This window comes from Panthera onca, chromosome F1 (genome assembly GCF_046562875.1).
Source record: "Panthera onca isolate mPanOnc1 chromosome F1, mPanOnc1 haplotype 2, whole genome shotgun sequence".
Lineage (NCBI taxonomy): Eukaryota > Metazoa > Chordata > Mammalia > Carnivora > Felidae > Panthera > Panthera onca.
The window spans coordinates 70,160,441-70,184,091 of NC_138355.1; the positions used below are offsets into that span (position 1 = coordinate 70,160,441).

At 56.1% G+C, this 23,651-nt stretch overlaps 3 protein-coding genes and 1 pseudogene across 4 annotated transcripts in view; 3 read left to right on the plus strand and 1 right to left on the minus strand.

Annotated features, from left to right (window-relative positions):
* Window positions 1-2,864: 2,864 nt before the first annotated feature.
* On the minus strand, window positions 2,865-5,069 carry LOC144614826 (uncharacterized). 2 transcript variants are annotated; one of them, XM_078440582.2, is made up of 3 exons: window positions 4,958-5,067; window positions 4,524-4,652; window positions 2,865-3,401 (listed from the first exon to the last, which is right to left on the minus strand). In XM_078440582.2, exons 1-3 carry the CDS (start codon window positions 5,003-5,005, stop codon window positions 3,075-3,077), a joined length of 504 nt encoding a protein of 167 aa, XP_078296708.2. In that variant the 5' UTR covers window positions 5,006-5,067; the 3' UTR covers window positions 2,865-3,074. The 2 variants fall into 2 exon arrangements, 1 of the variants encoding a protein (XP_078296708.2); XR_013553050.2 differs by having other exon boundaries at window positions 3,288-3,474; window positions 4,958-5,069.
* Window positions 5,070-8,589: 3,520 nt separating this feature from the next.
* LOC132685875 (peptidyl-prolyl cis-trans isomerase A pseudogene) lies at window positions 8,590-9,525 on the plus strand (annotated as a pseudogene).
* A 1,201-nt stretch (window positions 9,526-10,726) lies between these two features.
* On the plus strand, window positions 10,727-17,019 carry SSR2 (signal sequence receptor subunit 2). The gene is made up of 6 exons (XM_060644677.3): window positions 10,727-10,809; window positions 11,230-11,384; window positions 12,507-12,605; window positions 13,232-13,340; window positions 15,376-15,453; window positions 16,491-17,019. The coding sequence occupies exons 2-6, from the start codon at window positions 11,230-11,232 to the stop codon at window positions 16,599-16,601; spliced, it is 552 nt and encodes a 183-aa protein (XP_060500660.1). The 5' UTR covers window positions 10,727-10,809; the 3' UTR covers window positions 16,602-17,019.
* A 2,958-nt stretch (window positions 17,020-19,977) lies between these two features.
* The window catches only part of ARHGEF2 (Rho/Rac guanine nucleotide exchange factor 2), a 58,472-nt gene continuing 54,798 nt past the window's right edge, over window positions 19,978-23,651 (plus strand). The window contains exon 1 of the mRNA XM_078441229.2: window positions 19,978-20,185. The gene's annotated coding sequence lies outside the window, so the exon portion shown is untranslated. The remainder of the gene's footprint in view (window positions 20,186-23,651) is intronic.

The window sequence follows — 23,651 nt, forward strand, 5'->3', positions numbered from 1 at the left end:
GTATTACTCGGCAATCAAAAAGAACGAAATCTTGCCATTTGCAGCTACGTGGATGGAACTGGAGACTATGATGCTAAGTGAAGTTAGTCAGAGAAAGACAAAAATTATATGACTTTCCTCATACAAGGACTTTAAGAGATAAAACAGATGAACATAAGGGAAGGGAAGCAAAAAGAATATAAAAACAGGGCGGGGACAAAACAGAAGAGACTCTTAAATATGGAGAACAAACTGTGGGTTACGGGAGGGGTGGTGGGAGGGGGGATGGGCTAAATGGGGGAGGGGCACTAAGGAATCTACTCCTCAAATCATTGTTTCGCTATAGGCTAACTAATTTGGATGTAAATTGTAAAAAATAAAAATAATAAAAAAGAACGTGCAGCGAGATTTTCCTCACACCAATTATAATGGCTACTATTAGGAAAAAAACCAGAAAACAAGAAGTGTCGGTGAAGATGTGAAATGGGAGAGCGTCTGTGGAAAACAGTGTGGTTGGGGGCACTTTCCCAAAAAACGAAAAATAGAGTTGTCACATGATTTAGCAATGCCACGTGTGGGTACAGACTCAAAGGACTGAAAGCAGGGTGTTACGGAGATATTTGTAGACCCATGGTCATAGCATCATTGCTCACGGGACCTAAAACATGGGAGCAACCCAGCCGCCCACTGATGGGTGGACAGACAAGCAGGCTGTGGTATAGACGCACAGTGGGATGTTACTCAGCTTTGGAAAGGTGCTATAACACAGGTGGGCCCTGAGGACATCATACTAAGTGAAATAAGCCAGTCACAGCAAAGACAAATACTATATGATTACATGAGATACTTAGCGTGGTCAAAATCACAGAGACAGAAAGGAGGTGGTGATCACCAGGGTTGGGAGGAGGGGAACGGAGAGTTAGCGTTTGCTGGGGACAGAGTTTCAGTTTTGCGGGATGAAGGGTTCTGGAGACGGAGGGTGGTAGTCGTACAACGACGTGAATGTATTTTTCTTTTATGTTTATTTATTTATTTTGAAAGAGAGAGAGCAAGGGAGGGGCGGAGAGAGAGGGACACACAGAATCCGAAGCAGGCTCCAGGCTCTGAGCTGTCAGCACAGAGCCCGACGCGGGGCTCGAACCCACGAACTGTGAGATGATGAGCTGAGCTGCAGTGAGACGCTTAAGGGACTGAGCCTCCAGGCGCCCCTACTGGTCAATTATTTTAGACAGGGTCCCTCAGTCTGGGTTTGTGGGAAGTTTCTTGTGCCCGGATGGTTGTGCATTCTGATGAGGCTGCCACGAAAGCCACGGGCCTTCTCCGCACATCACGGCAGGTTGCGTGATGTCGGAGCTTCTTACTGTCGGTCTCGGTAGCCTTGACAACTTAGTTGAAAGGGTGTGGTTCCCGCTGGGTTTCCCTCTGTAAAGTTACTATTTTACCCATGTAATTAATAAACATCGTGAGGCAGGGGTGCCTGGGTGGCTCAGTCGGTTGAGCGTACGACTTCAGTTCAGGTCATGATCTTACGGTTTGTGGGTTCGAGCCCCACGTCGGGCTCTGTGCTGACAGCTGGGAGCCTGGAGCCTGCTTCGGATTCTGCGTCTCCCTCTCTCTCTGCCCCTAACCCCCTCGCATTGTCTCTGTCTCTCACGGAAATAAATATTCAAATTTTTTAAATAAAAAATAAAAAAATAACTATTGTGAGGGAGAGACTTGGAAACTATGCAAATTTCCTGTTTCTCCTCAAATTTTCATCCATAATTTCACCTCGATTGCCGGTCCCGCTGCAGCAGTGATCGCTCTGGTTTGAGCGCCCGTTTCCGACTTGTTCCTTGGTTGGTTAGTTGGTTGCAGTTTTTCTGGACGGAAGGGCCGTCCTTTCTCCCTTATTTGTGTTTTTATTTTATGCACTTCGCCATAATGCACTTTGCTGTAATGCACGCGTGCGGCACTTACTGAAGGTAAATCTGTACTGGGAAATACCACAGAGCTCAGTGATTGCTAGAGGTCGCCGTCTGGTCCCCGGGCAGATCCCGCGGCCGGCCAGCACCCACTCCCGGCTCCTTCGGGGCTGCCTGCTCACAGCTCGCAGCCAGTGACCCTGCATCAACCTGGAGCTGCCTTGCTGGGGGAGGTACCCACGCCCCCCAACCTCGGGCAGCCCACAGTGCTGACATGGCTCAAAAGTGCTGCCAATCTTGTGGGCTGACTCTCGCGCCACAGCTCCCTAGACCCCGGCGGGCGGCGAGGAAGACTGAGAAGACCATAGCCCTGCTCGGCCCTCTTCCTGCCCCGTCCTGCTTCCTCAGGCCTCCGCTTCTAGTGAACTTAACCGAGGCGGGCGGTGTCTCCCCCACCGCAGACATGCCCTCTGGACCCTCAGCCTGCCGGGCAGGGGCAAGGTGGGGGGCTCTGGAGGGCCAGGCCCCTCTCCTGTTACTCGGGCGAGGAAGGAAGCCTGAGAGGCCAGGCTTGTTTAGCAGACGGCTGTCGTTAAGGTAGTCTTGTTTGCGAAATGCAAAGCCCAAAGCGTTGCTTTGAGCTGAGAGTCACCAGAAGAAAAGCAGAACTCTGGAGGGGAAACCCTGTAGCAAGAGGACTCCAGGTCAGTCCCCTCAGGCCTCCGGCCCCTTGCTGTCCTCCTTCTTGGAGCTCCAGTCCTTCCAGGGTTTCAAAGGCCTCGTCACCTCTCCTGAGGCCTCTGCATTAGAGACAGAAATTCAGACGGAGCTGGAAAGGGTGAGAAAGTGTTCAGAGACGCGGGGGTTGGGGGGGGGAGGTGGGGAGGAAGAAAGAGGATGCGCGTTCTCCCCAATCCGTCCATCCATGCGTCCGTCCGTCCGTCCATCCATCATGCAGTCCATCTAGAGACAAACCTGCAATCATCAGGCTAGGACCTTCCGGGCCCCAAAATAAACTCTGCTTTATTTACATGGGAGCCGGATGATCCTGTCCGTCCTCCTGGTCCCTGGGCGCGCCCCCGGGAGCCTCTTGCGTGCGGTGCTCGCTGGCGGGGCCCGGGCGAGCCCTCCCCGGGGGGGTTCGCCCGCGCCCCCGGCCTCCCCCGCCGTCTCGGCCTCGGCGCCCGCCCCCTACCGCCGCCGCCGGTCGCAGCAGCTGCACAGATACCGGCGGAAGCCGGCCAGGCTCCAGCGGGACGACTTGGTCTTGGACGTGAGCGTGCTCGGGCTGCTTTCCGAGCTGCCCCGGTGCTCCTGCCGCAGCGGGCGCGTCCGCGAGGACGGGTGGCGCTTCCGCCGCACCCTCGGGGACCGCGCGGCCCGGGGCGGCCCCTCGTTCTCGGCGTCCTCGTCCTCCTCGTCCGCGTCCTCGTCCTTCGCCTTGTCCCTCCTCGGCCGGACGGTGGCGACCTTGCTGCGCTTCCGCCTCTTGGACCGAGCGAGGCCGGGGTCTTCCTCCTTGGGGAATCCGAGAGCAGGGGATGAAGCGCGCTCTCCACTGACCCGTCCCGTTACATACGGGGCTTCGTGTCTGAGGGGGGAAGGGAGGCAGAGAAGCCCTGAGGTCAGAGGCGAGCCTGGGCCGCGGGCGTCGGCGGAAGCCTGCCCCCCCGGTGGACGCTCCCGGGCCTCACCGCAGGCTTATCCCAGCGCGCGGTGGACAGCTGGCCTCTTTCCAAGGGTCCCAGGGCAGGTGCTTTCGTTACATACAGACCCACTATGGAAGGCAGATACCAGCCGTCTAAGGACTCTGCTCTGGAACCCCTGGCTGCTCACCCTTGGGGGGGGGGCGGAGGGGGGGAACGGATACGTCTATTATCTTGATTGTGGCCATCATACACGCCCGCACACCAAACGGTGCACTTTCAATGTGAGCAGCTTGGGGCGCCTGGGTGGTTCGGTCGGTGAAACGTCCCACTCTTGATTGCGGCTCAGGTCATGGTCTCAGGGTTAGTGAGATCAAGCCCCACGTGGGCTCTGCGCTGACAGCCTGCTTGGGATTCTCTCCGTCTCTGCCCCTCTCCCCACTCTCTCTCTTAAAACTTAACATTTAAATACGAGCGATGTATTGTATCAGTCACTGCTAACAGAAACTAGCATTTAAAGCCTCTCTCCAATAAACCAAGAGCTAAGTTCCTATACCGAGCGCGTTGCGCGGCACGTAAATGTTGGCCACCAGCGGGGGAGGCGGTTCTGTGTGATACCTCGGCTCAGACACACAGCTCAGACTCTAGCGTCTCTGCCTCCTACTTATCCGATCTTGGGAGGGTCACTTAACTTGACTTGGCCTCAGTTTCCTCGTCTGAAAAATAGGGGTAATAATAATATCTACCTGATAGGGAGGCAGCGGGAAGTTCTCAGTAAGTGGAAGCTGCGGTTACTCTCAGTGTTGGTGTTTTGTTCTGGAAGGAGTAAATCTGAGCCGTGTTTAGTAAAGATGTGAATTGGAAGGGTGTCGAGAAGATATGGAAGGTTGCCGCAAGACCTCCTAGAGGAGGCCAGTGAGGTAAATTGCCCGTGTGGTAGCGGGGCAAGGGGTGCGGGACCCCAGGGGAGGGGGGCCCGGGGTGGGGCACTCACGCTGGTCAGCTCCTGGCTCCCTTGGTAGCCCACATCATCTGTGAGGTTGTAGATGGATGTCAAGGATACATCAAAGGTGCTTAAGGAGGGATCTTCTGCCCCTGCAGCTCCCCAAGCTTCTCTGGTCTCCTGAGGAGAGAAGGAGAAGCCAGTTAGGAGGCAGAAGCTCTCGGGGCGCCTGGGGGGCTCAGTCGGTTAAGCGTCCACCTCTTGGTTTCCGCTAAGGTTGTGATCTCACGGTTGGTGAGTTTGAGCCCCGAGTCTGGCTCTGTGCTGACGGCTCAGAGCCTGAATGGGATTCTCTCTCTCTCGCTGCCCCCCACCTTTGTTTTTTTTTTTTTTTTACAAAAAAGAGGGAGTAGCTCACAGCAGGCAGGACTGCCAGGATCAGCCGTCCTGGCTCCTGCCTCTGTCCCAGCCTGCCCCTTCCTTACTTTGGGGTTGGAAGATAAGGACACGTGTTCTTTCTTCTTCATGATCATAAAGTTCTGCGATCACTGATGTGATGAGGCTCTGGCGTGTCCGCCCCCCCCCCCCCACACACCCACAATTCTTTAGTGTTCATGTCCTCACAGAAGTGGTTGTCATGGCAATGGGAGGGTGGGGTCCGGGCCCCTGGGGGTCCCGGGAGGGCTCCTGTGAGGTGCTGAGACAGCACCCTTGCACACACACAGACCCCTACTTCACTTCTCAGCGGGAGGGGGCTGCAGGCCTCACTCCCCAACCCCCACCACGGTGAGCAGGAGGAGGACTGGCCTTAGGGAGAGAGACCGCAGTCGAAACCTGAAAATAGGATAGAACCTCAAAGGGCATCAAGACGCGGCTCATGTAGACTCTGGAATCCACCCTGGACTCCGCCTTTGCTGGAGAGAACTTTAACAAGAGGCAGGAAATAGTCCACCCAAAACTTCGGTGGCCGGGTGCATCTGAGACTTCCAAGGGATCCAAGGACTTAGAAGGGCCCCTTGGTGTTCGTAGGGTCCTAGATTCTTCCGAAAGTCATACAGGGCATTTTGGAGAAAACTGATTACGGACTCCGCATCAGAAAATAGTATATTACGTCAATGTCAAACTTCGTGGGCGTGATAATGTTACTGTGGTTATGGAAGACAATGTTCTTGTTCTTGGCGGGCACTGGGGTGTGCTCAGAGAGGAGGTCTAAGACACCCTTCAGGATTTCTGCTCACCCAGTGCCAACCTGGCTTGCAGAACCAAGAACTGACGTTGAGTAGCTAGGAAGAAGTGATTGGCCTCGCAGAGCCCAGCCAAGTCCCCTGTGGCTCCAGAGGCGGGAAAGTAGAGGGAGGGAAAGGGGGAGGGGCACTATGGGGGGAGGGAGGAGCCTCTGGGTAAGACTGAGGGTGTGGCCTTGCTAGGGGTGTGGCTATGCTTCTAGGAACCTACAGCCTGAGAGAGCATCGAATGTCTTAGTGGATGCCAAGGAAGAAGAATATTGATACCCAAGCACCGTGCCTCTGGCACAACAGGAGACCTCTAGAAAATTAGAGACACCTCTGGAGACAATGGCTGGGGAGCCCCTACACTAACAGAGATTAAGCGCCTGCTACCGTGTAGAAAAAAGGACTGGAAATAGAAACTAGGTTTGATTACAGAAAAATAAGGTAGTTAACATTTCTTGGACATCTCAGTATTTATCCTGACATTTATACTCGTTATTTCAGAATTTGATTTTTTTTTCTATGAGAATATAAACATGTATTACTTATGTAAACTAAAAATGAGTTTATTGGGGCACCTGGGTGGCTCAGTCGGTTGACTTGGGCTCAGGGCATGGTCTCATGGCTCATGAGTTCGAGCCCCACGTCGGACTCTGTGCTGACAGCTCAGAGCCTGGAGCCTGCTTCGGGTTCTGTGTCTCCCTCTCTCTCTGCACCTCCCCTGCTCACACTCTGTCTCTCTCTCTCAAAATAAATAAACATCAAAAATATGAATTTATCGCACTATTCCATTTAGACGGGGTACATAGAGTAGTCGGATTCATGGAAACAGAAAGCAGAGTGGCGGTTGCCAGGGGCTGGCGGGAGACAGGAATGGGCATTATTGTTCAATGGGTACAGATTTCAGTTCGAGACGTTGAAAAATGTCTGGAGACGGATGGTGATGTGGTCACATAACAACGTGAATGTGTTTAACGCTAGTGAACTGTACACTTTAAGTGGTTAAAAACGGCAAGTTCCATGTTGGATATATATTTACCGCAATAAAAAATGAACCCGGAAAAAGAAATGTTGCAGAATTACGGTCCTAGCTGTGATTCTGGATGCTTCTTGAAAACTGGCATGGCTCGCTCACAGAAGGCCCCTCCCGCCAGTTTATGAGCTCCCGGGTTGGGCAGCGAGGCTCTATTTCTGGACACCTGCCTGGCCACCAGCCAAAAAGCAGCTTGCCACTTCCTGCTCAGCTTCGCCACACACTACCTTGGTCGCCCTCTTGTTACAGATCCCAAAAGAGAGGTCGGTGGGCAGCTTGGGCTCTGTCTTGCACATCGGGAAACAGAGCATGAAACCCGTGACCCAGAGGAGACACCCAGGCAGCCTCACGTGGGCTCTGCAAGCCTCTCCGTTCTGGGCACCCGGGTCCCTGCACGTCTAACAAGGCTCTACGTTGGTTTGGTCTTCCTTCGAGGAGGGCAGGCAGCAACTGTATTCTTCCGGAAGTCTTTCAACAGAAACGTTTCCCTCAGCAACTGATTGCCAGAGTCTTCTAGTCAGAATAGATTCTAATGGGGAGAAGTAGACAGGGATGATGTGTCTTCACCAACCCACGCCTTGTCTTGAGACTTTCCATCCACAGTGGGATGTGTCAGGGTCCCGGGGGGTGAAATGGTCTGTTCACACAATTTCCCAGGTTTTCTCTGGTCCTAGAGAAAGAAAGGACATGGGGTGTGCAATTCCAAGGGGGTTGCGAAGCAGAGTGACTGGACGTAGGTCCCTGTGGTAACCAGTGGACGGAAGTATCCTATTCTGTCACAAGTCGGGTGTCTATTTCCTTCTCAAATGTCCACAGCCCAAAGCACCAAGAGGCCGGATTTCTGAGGCAGAGTCAACTGCCTTTTTAGAGAACATTAGAATTAAAACAAAGCAACGTATTCATCAAAAAGACGCAGTGAGGGGCACCTGGGTGGCTCAGTCGGTTAAGCGTCAGACCTCAGGTCAGGTCATGATCTCACGGTTCATGGGTTCGAGCCCCGCGTCAGGCTCTGTGCTGACAGCTGGGAGCCTGGAACCTGCTTCGGACTCTGTGTCTCCCTCTCTCTCTCCCCCTCCCCGCCCTCCCCCCATCTCTCTCTCTCAAAAATAACCCCCCCCCCAAAAAAAAAAGACACAATGAAGAGAATGAAAAGACAAACCAAGGACCGGGAAGTCCCACGCTAACCTCTTTCAGAGCACCGAGGACAGCGCCACGAACCTGTCCTCCTCCCCACCAACCCCCTGCAGTTTCAAACTCTTCCACATCAAGTGTGCCTTGTGTCTTATACATGTTTGTTCACCCAGAAACTCGCATAGGGCTGGTGATCATAAGTGGTCAATAAAAGTGATTTTTTTTTGGGGGGGGGGGGGCAAAAACTTGCACTGATCAAAAGCCTGAAAGTGAGAAAGTGGATAAGTGAGAGCGGTCTGTGTGGCTAAAGAAGAAAGGGTAGTGGGTAGTGGCGACAGTGAAAGGTCTTGACTGTCAGACAAGGGAATTTAATTCCACGGACACTGGGAAGCCGCTGATTTGTTGTTTTGTTTGTTTATTCTTTCGTTTGGGTGCTTGACATTGAATTTGCCGTCTCATTCCAGCCTTGAGTATATTTCACCCCATAGCTACGTTCCAACCTCTTTGGGGGCAGACACCAGGCCCTAACTCTGTACTTCCCACCATGGCCGTCACAGTGCTTGACTGACCTATGACAGGTGCTCAGTAAATGAGTGCCCGGTATGTGGGTGAAGGAACCAGTGGCTCAGCTGGAGGGGCAGAGGCCGAAGGGGCCACATATAAACATGGAGCCTTTTCTCTTCTGAACCCAGAGCGGCTCTTCGGCAGGGTATCTAGACTGCGCATGGGGAAGATACACTCCTCCTGTGTGCAGCTGAGTCTGAGAAACAAAAGCACCCACACTTCCCATCACTCCAATCCTGGAGAAATGCTCTGGGAAGGAATAAGAATTCCCGCAATCAGCAATCGGCACCTCCTTTGTGCTCTGCGTCGCTGCAGGACCTTTGGATAAGTGTACCCCGGGGAAATAGCACCTATGACTAAGGCAGCTTTTCCGGGCCGGAAACAATTGGGGGGAAACATTAAACTGGGGTACTGTGAAAAAGCAGTGTAGTCTGGCAAAGTCAAGGGAGGCTCCTGGGAGGGGGGGGGGAATGGGAGGGTGAGGGGGGCGGGGGGGCGGGGACTGGAACATGGCCCTGACCGATAGGTTGGATATGGATAAGACAAGAGCGGATTGGCCTTACAGACAACACCGCCCGGGAACCGCCCATGCCCCCCGGCCACGGTCAACGCCACCTTGTTCTTCAACATCGCCATGGACGGCGAGCCCTTGGGCCGTGTCTCCTTGGAGCTGTTTGCAGACACATTTCCCAAAACGGCAGAGAACTTCCATGCTCTGAGCACCAGGGAGAAGGGATTTGGTTTCAGAGCTTCCTGCTGTCACAGGATTATTCTGGGATTTATGTGCCAGGGTGGTGACGTCACACGCCATAATGGCACTGGCGGCCAGTCCATCTGTGGGGAGAAATTTGATGATGAGAATTTCATCCCGAAGCACACAGGTCCTGGCATCCTGTCCGTGGCAAATGCTGGACCCAACACGAACGGACCCATCTTTCACCTGCACCGCCAAGTCCGAGTGGTTGGACGGCAAGCACATCGTGTTTGGCAACGTGACCGAGGGCATGAACGTCGTGGAAGCCATGAGTGCTTTGGGTCCAGGAGCTGCAAGAAGATGACCAGTGCTGACTGTGGACAAATCGAATACATTTGACTTGTATTTGGTCTTAACTACACGAACATTCCTTGTGTAGCTCTGGAGAGCACTCCTCTGCCCCCATCTGCTTGCATATATAATCTTTGTGCTCCCCCTGCAGTTCCCGGGTCCCGGGTTTTCCTTGCCCCCCCCCCCCCCCCCCCCCGACTAGCTGGATTGCAGAGTGAAGTTTATGATCATGAAATAAAAGTGAAACAACAACAACAAAGAGCAGGTTGGAGGGTGTGTGTAGAGAAGTTGTCATTCATTCCTGGAGTCCCCACTGTGCTCAGGCATCACGCTAAGCAGTGGAAAACAGAAACCTGTCCTCAAGGAGCTCTAGCGTGGGAGGTGGAAGTGGAGGGGAGGCTAAAACAAACACAGGAAATGTGTATTATTCCAGAAGAGTGTTAAGTCCCAGAAAGTAGAAATCTCAGTCCTGTTTGTCACTGTATCCTCGGTACCGAGAACAGTGCAGGCACGAATCTGGGGCTCAATAAATGCATGCTGAATGAAGAAATGCTGCCGTGGAGATACAGAATAATAGTAATGTTGACAGTTACCATTTATTAAGCACATACTTGTGCTAGAAAACGTGCTCAGATACATAATCTTATTGGACCTCCAGCATTTGGAGAGTGCTGGAATTATCTCATTTTACAGATCTGAGAACCAAGGCTTTACAGAAATGACGCCTGCCTCCAGGTTACGTAGCCCGTGAGTGGCAGCCACCGAATTCACGACTGCAGAACCCCACAGGCTGCCTTGTCCAGAACGCTGTTTGGGGGCGTCTGTCTGGCGGCTGATGGAAAAGTGCAGGGAGAGACCCGAGACAGGGCGGCCACCGCAAGGACACAGCGAACAGTAAGGCGCACTAGCCGAAGCGGTCGCGGTGGCGCCGGCGAAGAAAGGATTGCTGTTCTGGCACCTCGAAGCTCGGGGCTTGGCGACTTCCTGGATGCAGGACCTCGTTTGTCTCCTGGAAGTAGAAAGGATGCCGGTAGTCCTGAGAGAAAGAGCTTTCCCCAGGTTCCTAGCTCGCTGGTGCGCCAACCCCGCCTCCAGCATTGCGGGGTCCGCGGGGCAGTGGCCGCCGCGGCCCCTGGAGGTACCGCAGCCCCGCTCGCGTTCCGGGCGCGCGCGGGCGCCGCAGAGCCGGGGGCGGGGCCTGGCCGCGAACTACAATTCCCAGGGGGCATCGCGCGGAACACCGCCGTTTTCGGCTGAGCTAACTTCCGGCCTCCGGGCTGCTGACTCTCTCTTCCGGTCTTGGTGGCCCCCCGAGAGGCCCGTGGGGTGCGCACGGTGAGCGCCGAGCCCTGGGGCGCGCGGAGGCGTGGGTGGCGGCGGCCGGGCGCTCGGTCACGGCGGGCACGGGAGAGGCGCGCCGGCGGGAGACGTGGCTTCCTGGCGACAGGGGGCGCACCGAGCGGGCCGGGCCGGAGGGACCCCGAAAGGGATGTGGGCCAGGAGGAGCGGGGCCCCGGGGAGGGGTGTAGGGAGGACCCCTCGAGCGTGCGCGGAAACCCGTGGGGCCGGGCGGAGGAGGGGGCGGCGGGGTCTCCGGGGCGGACAGGCAGCCTGGCGGCGGGGTCCGCGCTGGTGGCTGATGGGGAAGGGGCTGCGGCCCCGGCGAGCTGGACTTGCCGAGGGACTTCTGCCGGGAAGATCGTGGCGCCCTTACGTGCGTGGGTCGCCCGCCCCGCTCGGCGTTTCTCTCCGCAGATGAGGCTGCTGGCGGCCGTGCTGTTGGCTCTGCTTGCGGTCAGTCGGGCGGAGGAAGGAGCCCGGCTGCTGGCCTCCAAATCGCTGCTGAACAGATACGCCGTGGAGGGGCGAGACCTGACCTTACAGTACAACATCTACAATGTTGGCTCGAGGTGAGGCGGCCCGGGGCGCATGGGGGGACTTCTCGGGGTTCTCAGGCTTCACGGCTGGGACCAGAGACCAGCACAGCGAGCGGATGTTCTGGACCCGCTTTCACGTTAGGTACCGGGGCCATCGGCCACTTTGTTGAGTCGGGAGAATTTCTGAGTGGGGAGGAGCAAGAATTAGGGTCAAACCAGGAGAGGAAGATGCGAAGGCAGAACGAAGCCACATGATCCTTTGTTACCTTGGGGGCGTTCAGGGTTCAGCACGTTGCTCCCTTTCTTTAACTTTATTCGCTGTGATTTTTTCTTCCACACGAGCCTTAGCCTTCTTCCCCTGTGTACATACACACAGACACACGGAAATTGGGGCAAGAATGAAGTTAGGCCTGTGCCTTCCCGGATATTTGGTGCTTCTTAGCCGTAGAATCCAGTCCTTGACGGAGATTCTTTAGTGCGACAAAGCCAAGTTTTGGTGTGATTCCCATCTGTCTTCTGTATTTCTGATATTTTAGGACAAGCAGGCAGATTTAATTGCTGATCACTTTTTTGGTTAAAGATTTTGTTTTTTACGTTTTTTTATTCATTTTGAGAGAGAGAGACGGAGCGCCATCGGGGGAGGGGCAGCAAGAGAGGCGGAGAGAGAATCCCAAGCAGGCTCCCTGCTGTCAGTGCAGAGACTCGGGCTCCACGCCACCCACTGTGAGATCCTGACCTGAGCCGAAACCCAAGAGTCAGACGCTTAACCAACTGAGCCACCCAGGCACCCCTGATTGCTCCTTTTTTTTTTTTACGGTGGTTTTTTTTTTTAATATGAAATTTATTGTCAAATTGGTTTCCATACAACACCCGGTGCTCATCCCAACAGGTGCCCTCCTCAGTGCCCATTACCCACTTTCCCCTCCCCCCACCCCCCCCATCAATCCTCAGTGTATTCTCAGTATTTAAGAGTCTCTTATGGTTTGCCTTTAAGGTTTTGTTTTTAAGTAATCTCTCCACCCAACATGGAGGTTCGAACTCACAACCCTAAGATCAGGAGTCTCAGGCTCTACCAACTGAGCCAGCCAAGCACCCTAATTATTGATTAACTTTGTATCTGTTACATACTAACCACTTTTGTTCCTCCATTTACAGCGCTGCATTAGATGTGGAGTTATCCGACGACTCCTTCCCTCCGGAGGACTTTGGCATTGTCTCTGGAATGCTCAATGTCAAATGGGACCGGATTGCCCCGTATCCTCTTGACGCCGGGTGACAAAGGCTGGGGGCGGGGGTGGGGGCTGCGGGTGTTGGGGATGACACGAACACATTGCCGCAGTGAGGTCCCTTCAAACGGTCTGGCTGTGCGTGGCCATTTCTCCATCACCTCTCTGGATAGGATGGGACGAGAGGAAACTGAGCGTGAGTTAGTGTGGACTTGAGAAAGGAGCTTCCTAAAGTTTAGGTTATGAGGCCCTATGACATACGATACGGGAAGGCGTAGACACTTAGATTTTCTGGTGAGGGTGAGTGTTCTCCTTGGGGTTTTCTTGTTCTTACTCTGTGCCTTCAGCCTTCCTTCGGTTAGTCACTGGCAGTTTCTGTGAGAGTGGCTGGTGTCCCATCCGTAGTACATACTCCTTCAGAAACCTCTGTGCTGGGTACTCGTGAAGAAGCTGGATGTTGAGTGTGCCAGGGACCCGTATGACCCCACACGTTTCGGGCTTAGGAGGAGGTCTGCGTAAGCGTCATCGCGGGGTATTGCGGGCGGAAATCGCCGTGTGTTGACCGCTCCCTTGTGAAGGGTGCATTTAGTCCGCCGGCAGAAAGGATGTTACGACACCAGCCTCATTTTCTTCCTTCCTTAACTGTCCGCCCAGCGCTAGCAACGTCTCCCACACGGTGGTGCTGCGTCCTCTCAAGGCCGGCTACTTCAACTTCACCTCGGCAACCGTTACTTACCTGGCCCAGGAGGACGGGCCTGTCGTGGTGAGTGGCCCGGACCTTAGCTGATGCGGCCTAGGTCTGCTTCCCTTTGAAAACTCTTGCAGGAAACCTCCAGGGCGTTTCCTCACTAAATTCTGAGGAAGGTGAGAAGGACCAGAAGCTGGGGCGCCTGGGTGGCTCAGTCGGTTGAGCGTCCTCATGATCTCACGGTTCATGGGTATGAGCCCCGCGTCGGGCTCTGTGCTGACAGCTCAGAGCCTGGAGCCTGCTTGGGATTCTGTGTCTCCCTCTCTCTCTGCCCCTCCCCTGCTTGCACTCTGTCTCTCTCTCTCTCTCTCAAAAATAAGTTCATTAAAAAAGAAAAAAAAAAAAAAAAGAAGAAGAAGGACCAGAAGCTGGGCATGTTGTCCTTAGGAAGGAATGTGTTTCAAGTTATAAAGATCCAGAATAGAGTGGTTGAAATGGTGGGAGGGAAGCCCCGTAGCCTTCCCTCCGCTCCACGCCTACTGCTTGGCTTTAACCTGGGACATGTCATTTGACGCCCAGCTTATCGTCGTCCTCGTCCTTCCCATCCGGGTCCTAGGGCACCGGCAGATCATTCCTGGTCTCTGCCGTTGCCGGCCCTTTCCCTTGCTTGGAAGATGCCTGCCGCATGCGCCCTGGTGGTGTAGCTAGATGCTCTCTGCCTCCGGCTTTCCTTCTGGCACGTTCTGCCCACAGACGCTTCGCCCTAATGAGACCACGCTCCTCCCCGCCCTCCCTGCCCTCTCTCATTCTTTCTGTTTGAAGTGTCCCCCCTCCCCCACTTCAGTATCCACCCTCCCCAGGCCCAGCCGTGGGCCGCAGCCCTGGTGTCTGTCTCCTGCTTTTACGCCTCGTGCTTTTCTCCTCCTCGCTCTTTGAGCAGACGTTCGCCGACCGCGTGTAAACTTCAGTAGCTCGCACAGTCTGGGCCACCGGAAGGAACGTCTATCTGTGCCATCCCAGTACTTCTTACTTGTTGGTCTGAAGCCATGCCCCACCCCCAGCTTACTCAGCGGCCCCTTGCGGGCCACGGACCTCGTCTCAGATGTCTCTCCGTTTCTCCCACGTAATAGGAAATCAGTAGTAAACATTCCTTCGATGGGTTGATGAAAAGGTCAGCAGACGTTTATTGTGCCCTGGTGGTGCGCTAAGACCTGGGGACACCGAGAAGACTGGGACACTGTCCTGGTCCTCAGAATGCTCAGGCCTTGAATTTATGAAGGCCTCTGGCAAGACCGTACAAGCGGCCCGTAGGCTACGTGGTGACTGCACGGTAGGGCGGAGACTTCACGGAGTCAGCCGTGGAATAAAACCTAAGATTCTCTGAGCCCCGCTGCACTTCTTTGAATTTTTTTAATAAACCACGTGGAACCAGGCCCTCGTAACCATGGCTCGGCTCTCACATCTTGTGTCCTTTCTGTTTTCAGAACCTACTGTGGGACTCTGGTTCTACCTGGTACTTGATAGGTTAAAAGACACAAGATCAAAGGCTCGGCTGCCCCTGTAGAGCGAGCTTGTTTGCAGGGCTCGGCCTGCTTTCCAGGCAGGAATGCGGGCAGCCCCAGCCCCCCTCCCAGCGTGCCCTTGGGTGGGGCCTCGTGCTTTTCAGAGTCCTTCTCGTTACTTGTTACTTCGTTTGAGCCTCGTATCACTTGTGAGTATGGAAACGTATTTCCACTTGAGGAACGGGGGAGCGGTTGCCAAGGGCAAGCCGTTCCATCACCTGCCTCGCCCTGCAGGGGGCCGGTGGGCCTCTCTTTCCGAGTTGGAGACGCCTGAGGAGGGAGGACTGGCTCCGATCGCGGCCGCACAGCTGGCCCCTGTTTAGAAAAGGCCCCTCGGGTGTCTCCTGGCTCCTGATTTACTCCTCTTTGCGACACACTAAGAATCCTCTGACTCTGTCCAGTCCGGAAGCTTTTCCGCGTCTTCTTGAAGCTGTCTTGAGCCTCCGCGCCCCGAGAGTCTCTCCGCTGAGGATTGGGGTGGGCGGGACTGCCCCCCCTCACGTGAGAAGGACTGGATCTGCCCTGATGCCCTTCTTTTCTCCTTTCAGGTTGGCTTCACCAGCGCCCCCGGACAGGGGGGCATCCTGGCTCAGCGGGAGTTTGATAGGAGATTCTCCCCCCATTTTGTAAGCTCTGCCGAGTCCCCGTACCATTCCCCAGGGACAGGGACGCCCTCTGGTTCTGGGAGCTGTTGGTCCCCTTAGAAGATTTGTGTAGTCTGTGGGTTCTCATCATACCTGTGTTTTTTGGTGTCTGACGCAGCCAGCCAGCAAATGTCCTATGTCCCCGTGGTGCCGGCAGTGAGACCGCAATTGCCCGAGCCGCATGCCTGCCCTTTTTCTCTACTCAGCCTCGAGTGGAGTCCCCTCTTGGAGGCCTGGGTCTCTTTTGAGGCTTAAAAGAGTATCTTAGATTCAGAGAGTTGCAGCGCACTGGGCAGGCCAAGGAGCGCTGTTGTGGTCTGGTCTCAGAGAGCGTTCTTTGAAGACAGGCCAACTGAGGAAATTCACGTGTGTGTTTATTCAGTGAATAATCGTGAAGTTCCTAATTCTGCGCTCAGTTCTGTGCTTTGCTTTCGGAAGACGGAGGTGACGGAGACACAGGCTCGCTTCCCAGGGGGTAGAGGGCCGTGGGGGACTCAGAACAAGTCCCGGGAGAAACGGGCTGAGACCGAGACCGCAGACAGGGTGTCGGAGCATCTGACCTAGTCTTCCAGAGTCGGGGAGGGCTTTCAGGGGGAGGTGGTGTTCGACCAGCCAGAGGAGGGAGAGAAGGGCGGGCATCTTGTGTAGGGGGAGTAGCTCAGGAAAGAAGAAGGCCTGACAAGCGGGTGTGCAAGGCTGGAGGGCAGAAGGCAAAGGAGAGGAGTGGAAGAGGGGGCTGGAGGTGTGGGCTTGAGTGTCCGTGCAGGGCTGGGCGTCACCCCTTGAGACTGTCTGGAAGAGAGAAGCTTCTCTTCGGTCTGGGTCAGGTCAGGTGAGGCCTTGAGCGCCACAGCTCGGAAGACAGGTGGTCCTGTGGTCAGACGAGCCTTTCCACTAAGGTTCTGCTGAAAGTTTGGGCTGGACTGCTGCCTCTCCCCGTCTCGTCATTCGCCACCCCTCCCCGGCCCTCCTGTGCCCTGATCCAGACTTGTAAGCAAGGCCCGTGTTGTCCTCCACAGCTGGACTGGGCAGCCTTTGGAGTCATGACGCTTCCGTCCATCGGCATCCCCCTGCTGCTGTGGTACTCCAGCAAGAGGAAATACGACACTCCCAAGACCAAGAAGAACTGAGTGGAGCGGCCACGACCCTCCCTCCCCAGGAGACCCAGGTGCTTTCCGGATTCCGAAGCGGATCTCGAATGCAGTCTCTTCTCCCCTCGCCCCTGCCACCCTCTCCTGGATCCTGTCTGCTCTCAAGCAGAGTGAAGGGCGGGGCCTCCCCTCCATCCTGAAGCCGTACCAACAGGGATGCCTCCTTTGCCTCCAGCCTCAAAGGCCCTCGGGTGCCCACTGCCGAGCCGGGCAGGCGGGCGGGGAGAACTCCGAGGGGTCCAGGAGGGACGCTCAGGAGACTGCCTGGTGCTGCCCACCCAGAAGAGGCTGGAAGACGACGTGAAGGCCGAGGGACTCTCAAAGGCATGCCCGGTCTCTGCTCTGGGTCGGGGAAGCTCTGACCAAAAGGGGTTTTCTAATAAAAACTGATGCCACACTGCATGTCTGCTTTCCCGTCCCCGGGGTGAGCTTGGGCCCCGGGGCGTCCCCGCTCCTGGGTAGGTGAGCCGGGCTCTGCTCCTTGCTGGAGGGGCTGTGGTCCTGTTCCCACAGGGGTGTCTGTCCCCTTTAAACACCTTTGCTTTCGTCCCTTGCTTCCGTCTCTGCTCTCACCAGGCCCCACGTGCCGCCCATAAGCTTCCTTGCCTGTGAGCTCCTCTCCGCGGCCGGAGGACGGGGTGAGGGGTGAGCTGAAGGGCGGTCTGCGTGCCAGCAGCTGTTCTCGGGCCCCAGAAGGCATGCTGGTCTCATTTACTCACTGACCGGTCTTGGAAGAGCTTGTTTAATGCCTGGTTCTAGTCCTTTCTCTGTTTAAGAACTAGCTTGCTTTTTCTGTTTAATTATTTAAGTAATCTCCACCCAACACGGTGCTTGAACTTGGGACCCTGAGGTCGAGAGTCCCACGTTCCACCGACTTAGCCGGGCACCCCAAGAACTGGCTTTTCTTCACTCAAATTCCTTTCAATGTCAGCGGAGCCGCAGCCCTGAGGTGTCCGGAGGCCCGGCCTGTGGAAGGACTGTGGTTCCTGCTGCAGCAGCACAGGGAGAAGCCGCTGTGAGCTGACTCGGGCCAACCCAGGAATGCCGTGGTCCGAGAACAGCCTCCCAGGCAGGAGGGAAACCCAACAAACACCCGCTTTGTTCCCGCCACCAAGTTTCCCAGTTTAGATTCTGCTGGGGGTTGCGGGGTGGGGAGCAGGGGGACTGCCCAACCGATTTAACCTTTCCCAGGCCCGTGCCTGCGGGGCCTCTGGGCCCCAGGAAGGATGAAAAGGACGTGGAGACAACGGGAGGCTCCAGATGGGGTAGCCCTCCGGCAGCTCCCCTCCCTCCTGCAGGGGCTGCGGCTCGGACACCCCGGGACTGGCCAGGTCAGAGGGCGAGGAGGCTATATTTGCTTTTGTTCTTTGTGTCCCCCCGGGGGAGACCTGGGACTTGCTCAGGAGAGAGGGGAGAAGCTTGGGGTGAGAACACGGGTAGGAAGGGAGTGGGGCTGGGTGGCCAGGCATCGTCTTGCTCCCTGGGGCTGCAAACTGTTAAGTCTGAGGAGGAGGGAGCGCTGCTTTCTGTCCTGTGGTCTCTGCTGAAGGCAGTGAGGAGCCCACCTGTAGGGGGAGCGGTTCTGGGTCAGAGGAGGGTACTCCCAACTCCTGGAGGTACTGCCTTCCCAGAGGCTGGGGCCCTCTTCTGCGGAACTGTCCCCGGCCCTTGGCCCTCCTTACGGAGGAGCTGGGTAGGGGACCCAGGTCTGACGCAGATGACAGGAGCAGCATTGTGAGGGCAGTTAGTGTCACAGGCACCTCGAACGAAGGCCAAAGCCAGACACTTCATCTGGAGAGATCAGGTTCCCTGGAGTCGGGATGGAATGTGAGCCTCCTGTAAGTGGTGGAATGTTGGAGAAAACGAGAGCCTCTGAAACCTACAGAGACTTAGCTGGACCTGCTGGCTTTGGGGTTGAGCCCTCTGAGCTTGAGGAAATGTACAGGGAGATGAGTAGCAGACAGCCCTTCTCCACCCCATGGAGACCACCCCGGGGAGGCGTGACCCCGACCCGACGGACCGACCCAGTCAGTGCAGGCACTTGCAAGGGGGAGGGAGAGGAAGCACGTCTTTCCTGAAGACCGGGTACCAGCCGGAGGGGCTCCTCCCGAAAAGGCAACACAGATAGTGACCCAGCTGTCAGCGTGTTCCAGATCCTCTCCACCCCGCTGAGACCCGCCCTCTGTCCGCCCACGTCCTGCAGACTTCCGGCTGGCCCCGGCCCACCCGCACACCCCGCCCTGGTGCCAGGAGGAGCCAGGTGCCCAGATTTCCACCCACGTTACACACTAGGCCTCGGGACTCCGGCTGAAGAAAGTCCGCGGGGAGCAGGTGTAAGAATGGCCAAGAAGCTGGGAGTAACAGCTGTTCCCCGACAGGATGGGTCGAGTCCTCGCCCCCGCCCCCTGGGAGCCCCGTGCCCTCTGGGACTTACTGTGTGACAACCTGTGTCCTCCGGATGTCACGAGATTGTTTACTTAGAGGACCTGCGAGGACCCCACGCGGTAAAATGAGGCAGTGTCCTGTCCCCCTGTGTTCTCGGGGTTTGGGGCCCAGCCCGGAGGACAGGCCGCCCTCTCACCTAGAGGAATTTAGAGCTGGGACCCACTGACTGGATCCCCTAAGTAATCCCCTCATTTCATAGATCAGGGAGGGACGCGGAGTGCGGGCCCCACGCAGGAGGCTTCTAGCGCATCTGAGGTCCCCACCGTACAGATGAGGACTCCAGGCCGACAGGTGGCTCTGAGGCTCCGATGGTGAGACTTTTCCACCAGGCCACAGGGCCCCGAGGAGGAGGGCCGGAGGGCCATCAGCTCGGCGTGTCCCCTGCCCTGGGGAAGCCGGGATGGGGAAGGGGAGTGGAGCCCAGCGGGTAGCCCGGGAAGCCCGCCCTCCGGGCCCTAGTAATCGCCCCTCCCCCGCTGTAACCTGCCTCTTAAAGGCACCAGCAGCGGCAGCAGCAGTTTGGAAGCCAAATTCCAGAGAGGGCAAAGGACCTCCCTGACCTCAGGAGGCCCCCACTGTCAAGCAGGTTTCCAGCCGACTTCCCTGGGATGCCCTCGTTCTCCCCTCCTCAGCTCACACCCTCTCACACCCTGCCCCATCTGAGAGAGGGTGAAGGTTCCCGGGACCTGGGGCTCCCACATAGTGCCCCTTCAGGGGGACCCCAACTCGGCCCCTTGTACCCGTTTCCACCCGAGCCCCAGTCCAGCGACCGTGCTTTGTTCTGGAAGTGCTGAGGACCCCCAGACCCACGATGGCACCCAAGGGGTTAAACAGGTCTGGGCACAGCAAGGTCTAGGGTGTTTGAAGTAGGGCGGGGAAGGGAAGGGCTGGGGCAGTTGAAGAGGCGGCTGGTCTGGACTGGACTGGAGGGCCCCCTGTCTCCTATGCAAACTTCTGGACCATGAGCAGTGCCCTTAAAAGGACCAAGAGAGGCGCCCCCACTGAGGTGCTAGACTGGGTTCTTAGAGGGGCTCCCTGAGGAGGGGCTCTTCCCTGTACTGAAGTCACCAGCCGGGAGCAGGAGCAGGGCCCGGTCTTTGGGAAATCTCCCAGGTCTGGTGAGTTCCCCCCTCCCTCCCCGGGGTCCTCACCCCCACGAGTGGGCGTCCCCCTGGAAGCAGAGCTCCTCGAGAACCGTCCTCACCCAGGAAGGCGCAGAACCCTTCGCAGCTTCCCCACCAGCCTGCTGCAGCCAGCTCCCGTTTTTAATTGGAGAGCATTCGGGGAGGGTGCCAGCGTGTAAATTGGGAATCACAAGCGCGGCCAAGAGTAATTTACCCCACTCGTGGGACAGAGGATACTAAACCCTCTATATACGTTCCTAATCCTTACAATCGTATGGGGTTGACATACCATAATCCCTATGTGAAGGATGAGGTTCGGAGAAGTTAAATAACTAACCCCAGACAATTAAGTAAATTGTAGCGCAGGGGGTTCAGACTCCAGTCCATCTGACCCCAAAGTCCATTACGTCATCGTGTTATCTTGTTCCTACTCAGGAGGTATGGGAGGCAGGATGGCTCTGTGAGTCTAAAACCTTGAGACCCCCATTCATTTAGAGCCTCCTTCCTCTAGGGCCTCACCCGGTTCCCTTTGTCCTTGGGAAGTACTTGTGAGATTTAAGGGGCCACCAGTTCACGGCTGAGAGCGAGGGACGCCCAGATTCCAGACCACTCCATCCGCCAGCCGAAGGCTTCCCTGTTCTACCTACCACGCTCGGCCGTCCCTGAGACTTGATGGGTTAATTCCCCGGGACGCTTTGAGTGGCCAAAGTCTTCTCAGGTGTGTCCCTCTGAACCTCAGACCCTCTCCTGCCCCGCCCGCTGGCAGGCGCCCTGAACCCCTGAATGGAGGCCAACAAGCAGCCGGGCAGGAGGCGGAAGAGGGCTGCTGGGCGCTGTCCCGCGGACGCTGGAGCCAGACCAGCCCCTGGCGGGATGAGCTTCCCCGGGGCCCAGTGGGAAGGAAGAGGGAGCTGCCCCTAGCTTCAGTCCGCAAACCAGTGAAACAAAAAAAGTCGGCACACGCAGGAGCCTAGCACAATTCCTGACTGATTTGTGAGCCCGGCCTAGCGAAGAGGAGGGGGCGACTTAGGGTGGGGGTTGGAGATGGACGCTTGACCACTGTCTTAAGTAGAAGGAGGTGTGGTGGTTACATTAGAAGCCGGGGGTCGGGGGGGGGGAAGCCTGGCTGGCTTTGGACTTCCGGAATGAAGCGCGAACAGTAAAATCGATAATGCTGCCCTGTGGCTCCTGTAGGCTGGTGGGTGCCTCTCAGAAGTCAACCTGGAAGCTGATGTGGGCACATAGGTGGCTTTCGTCTGTGCAGGCCCCTGGCCCACTAAGGGGTGGCCGCGTCCTGTCATTGTATGTGTGCGTAGAGCCTTCTGGGTCCTCTTCTCCGTGCCTGGCACCCGGTGGCTGCTAAAGCGATGTCTGCTGAACAAATGAAAACCCTCTGTGTGTACCCTTGGCTTTTCTGTGGATCGTGACCCTCCTCCCGGCAGTCGACGGGAAAGTCAGGGGAGGACAGTGAGTTTCAGGACACGGGTGTTCAGCACGGGGCGAAGTCTCGCGTGCCTCACACTGAGGAACCAAGCAGCCACAGAAGAGTCGGAGTTGGGGTGGGGGGGGGCGGGGCACGGCCGGCCGGAGGCGGGGTGTGACGAGGGCCTTCTCGATCCCAGGCTGACAGAAGCCCCACTCTAGCCCTATCTGCAGGACAACCGTTGGATTAATGGTTTACTCTCTAGTGGAGAAGAAGCGGGCAGATTAAAGTTTGAACCAGCAAAGGGTTTTCCGTGACCCTGTCCCCGCAGGGCTGGGAGGAGCCCCCAGACAGTGACATCTGGCTCTCCCTTCCTTCCCATTCTTTATCGTCTGGTTCTTTTAGGATCTTCCTCGCGAATGCCCCCCTTCGGGAGAGTTTGGACCCCAGAGCCAGGCCCGGGAAGCGCCCCCGGGCTGTGACGGGGCCCGCCAGCATCGCGTAGGGTCGCTATCCCTGGTGGGGTGGTTACCCTCAGCGGGTCCTCCCCCTGTGCTTGCCTTAGCACATTAGCAGGGCCCCGCCTGCCCCCACCCCTCACTCAGATCTCTAAGAGCACAGCCGGAGGGACGAGTAGAAAGGGCGAATGCGACTTCTCTGGGACTCCCATCTAACTGCTCCCTTTCTTTGGCTGGGTTGGTGAAGGGACAGACCTGGGGGTGGTGAATGGCAGTATCGCCTGATTTCTCTCAAAGCCGGCCACTCGCTCTCTTTGGGAGCTTGTTTTCCAGGGGAGAGGAGAACTGGTCTCCGCAGTGTGCTGGGTCTGCTACGAAACCTCAGCTCGGCCTTCCTACAGCCCTGTGACCTTGAGCAAGTGACCTCACCTCTCTGTGCTGCCTGTTTCTTCATGTGTAAAATGGGGATAATGCGTTTCTCGAGATGGCTGTGAGGATCCCACTACATGACGTAGGCCCTTGGGGCGCCTGCGTGGCTCGGTTGTCTGAGGGTCCGACTCTCGATTTTGGCTCAGGTCATTATCTCACAGGTCGTGGAATCAAGCCGTGCATCAGGCTCTGCGCTCTCATCGCGGGATTCTCTCTCCGTCTGTCTCTCTGCCCCTGCCCTGTGCTCTCTCAAAATAAATAAAAACTTTAAAAAAAAGATAGCGTAGGCACTCGTTATGGGCTAACTCTTCCCCTGTGGGCTCCAGATGCTGCTTATGAAATTGGCATGTTGGGATCTCAGCACCCCGACCCCAGGCTGGTTGTGAACGCCTGCCTGGTAATGCACTGAGACTTAACATCTCTCTTTGGTCTCTTTTTCATCCTTCCTCAGATTTTGAGACCCGGTTGCTCTAAATCAGGAATCTGCAAACTTTTTCTGCAAAGACCCAGATAATAAATATTTTAGGCTCTGTGGGCCATATGGTCTCTGTCGCAGTTACAACTTTGCTGACGTAATGCAGAAACAGCCACAGACCATGTGTAAGTGAACAGGCATGGCCGGGTTCCAAAATAACCTTTATTTATGAACACTGAAATTTGAATTTCATATGATTTTTCTGTGTCACAAAGTAGTGTTCTTTTTTTTATGTTTTTTTGAAAAATTTATTTTTGAGGGAGGGAGGGAGAGAGACAGAGACAGAGCACAAGCAGGGGAGAGGCAGGGAGAGAGGGAGACCCAGAATCCGAAGCAGGTTCCAGGCTCTGAGCGGTCAGCACAGAGCCCGACGCAGGGCTTGAACCCACGGACCGTGAGATCATGACCTGAGCCGAAGTCGTGCGCTCAACTGACTGAACCACCCAGGCATCCCAGTAGTGTTCTTCTTTTGATTCCCGCCCCCCAACCATTTATAAACGATAGCAGGACAGATTTGGGCCGCCTTAAACGACCAGTGCCCCCCCCCTTCTCTTCAGGACGACGGGTTCGGGCCCTTCGTGCTTTGCTATGTTGCTGTCATCCCCACTGGAGCTTGTTCGCGGCCACGAGTGCCATCGCAGTTGTGTTCTTCCTGCTGTCCTTTTCCTGAGAGAG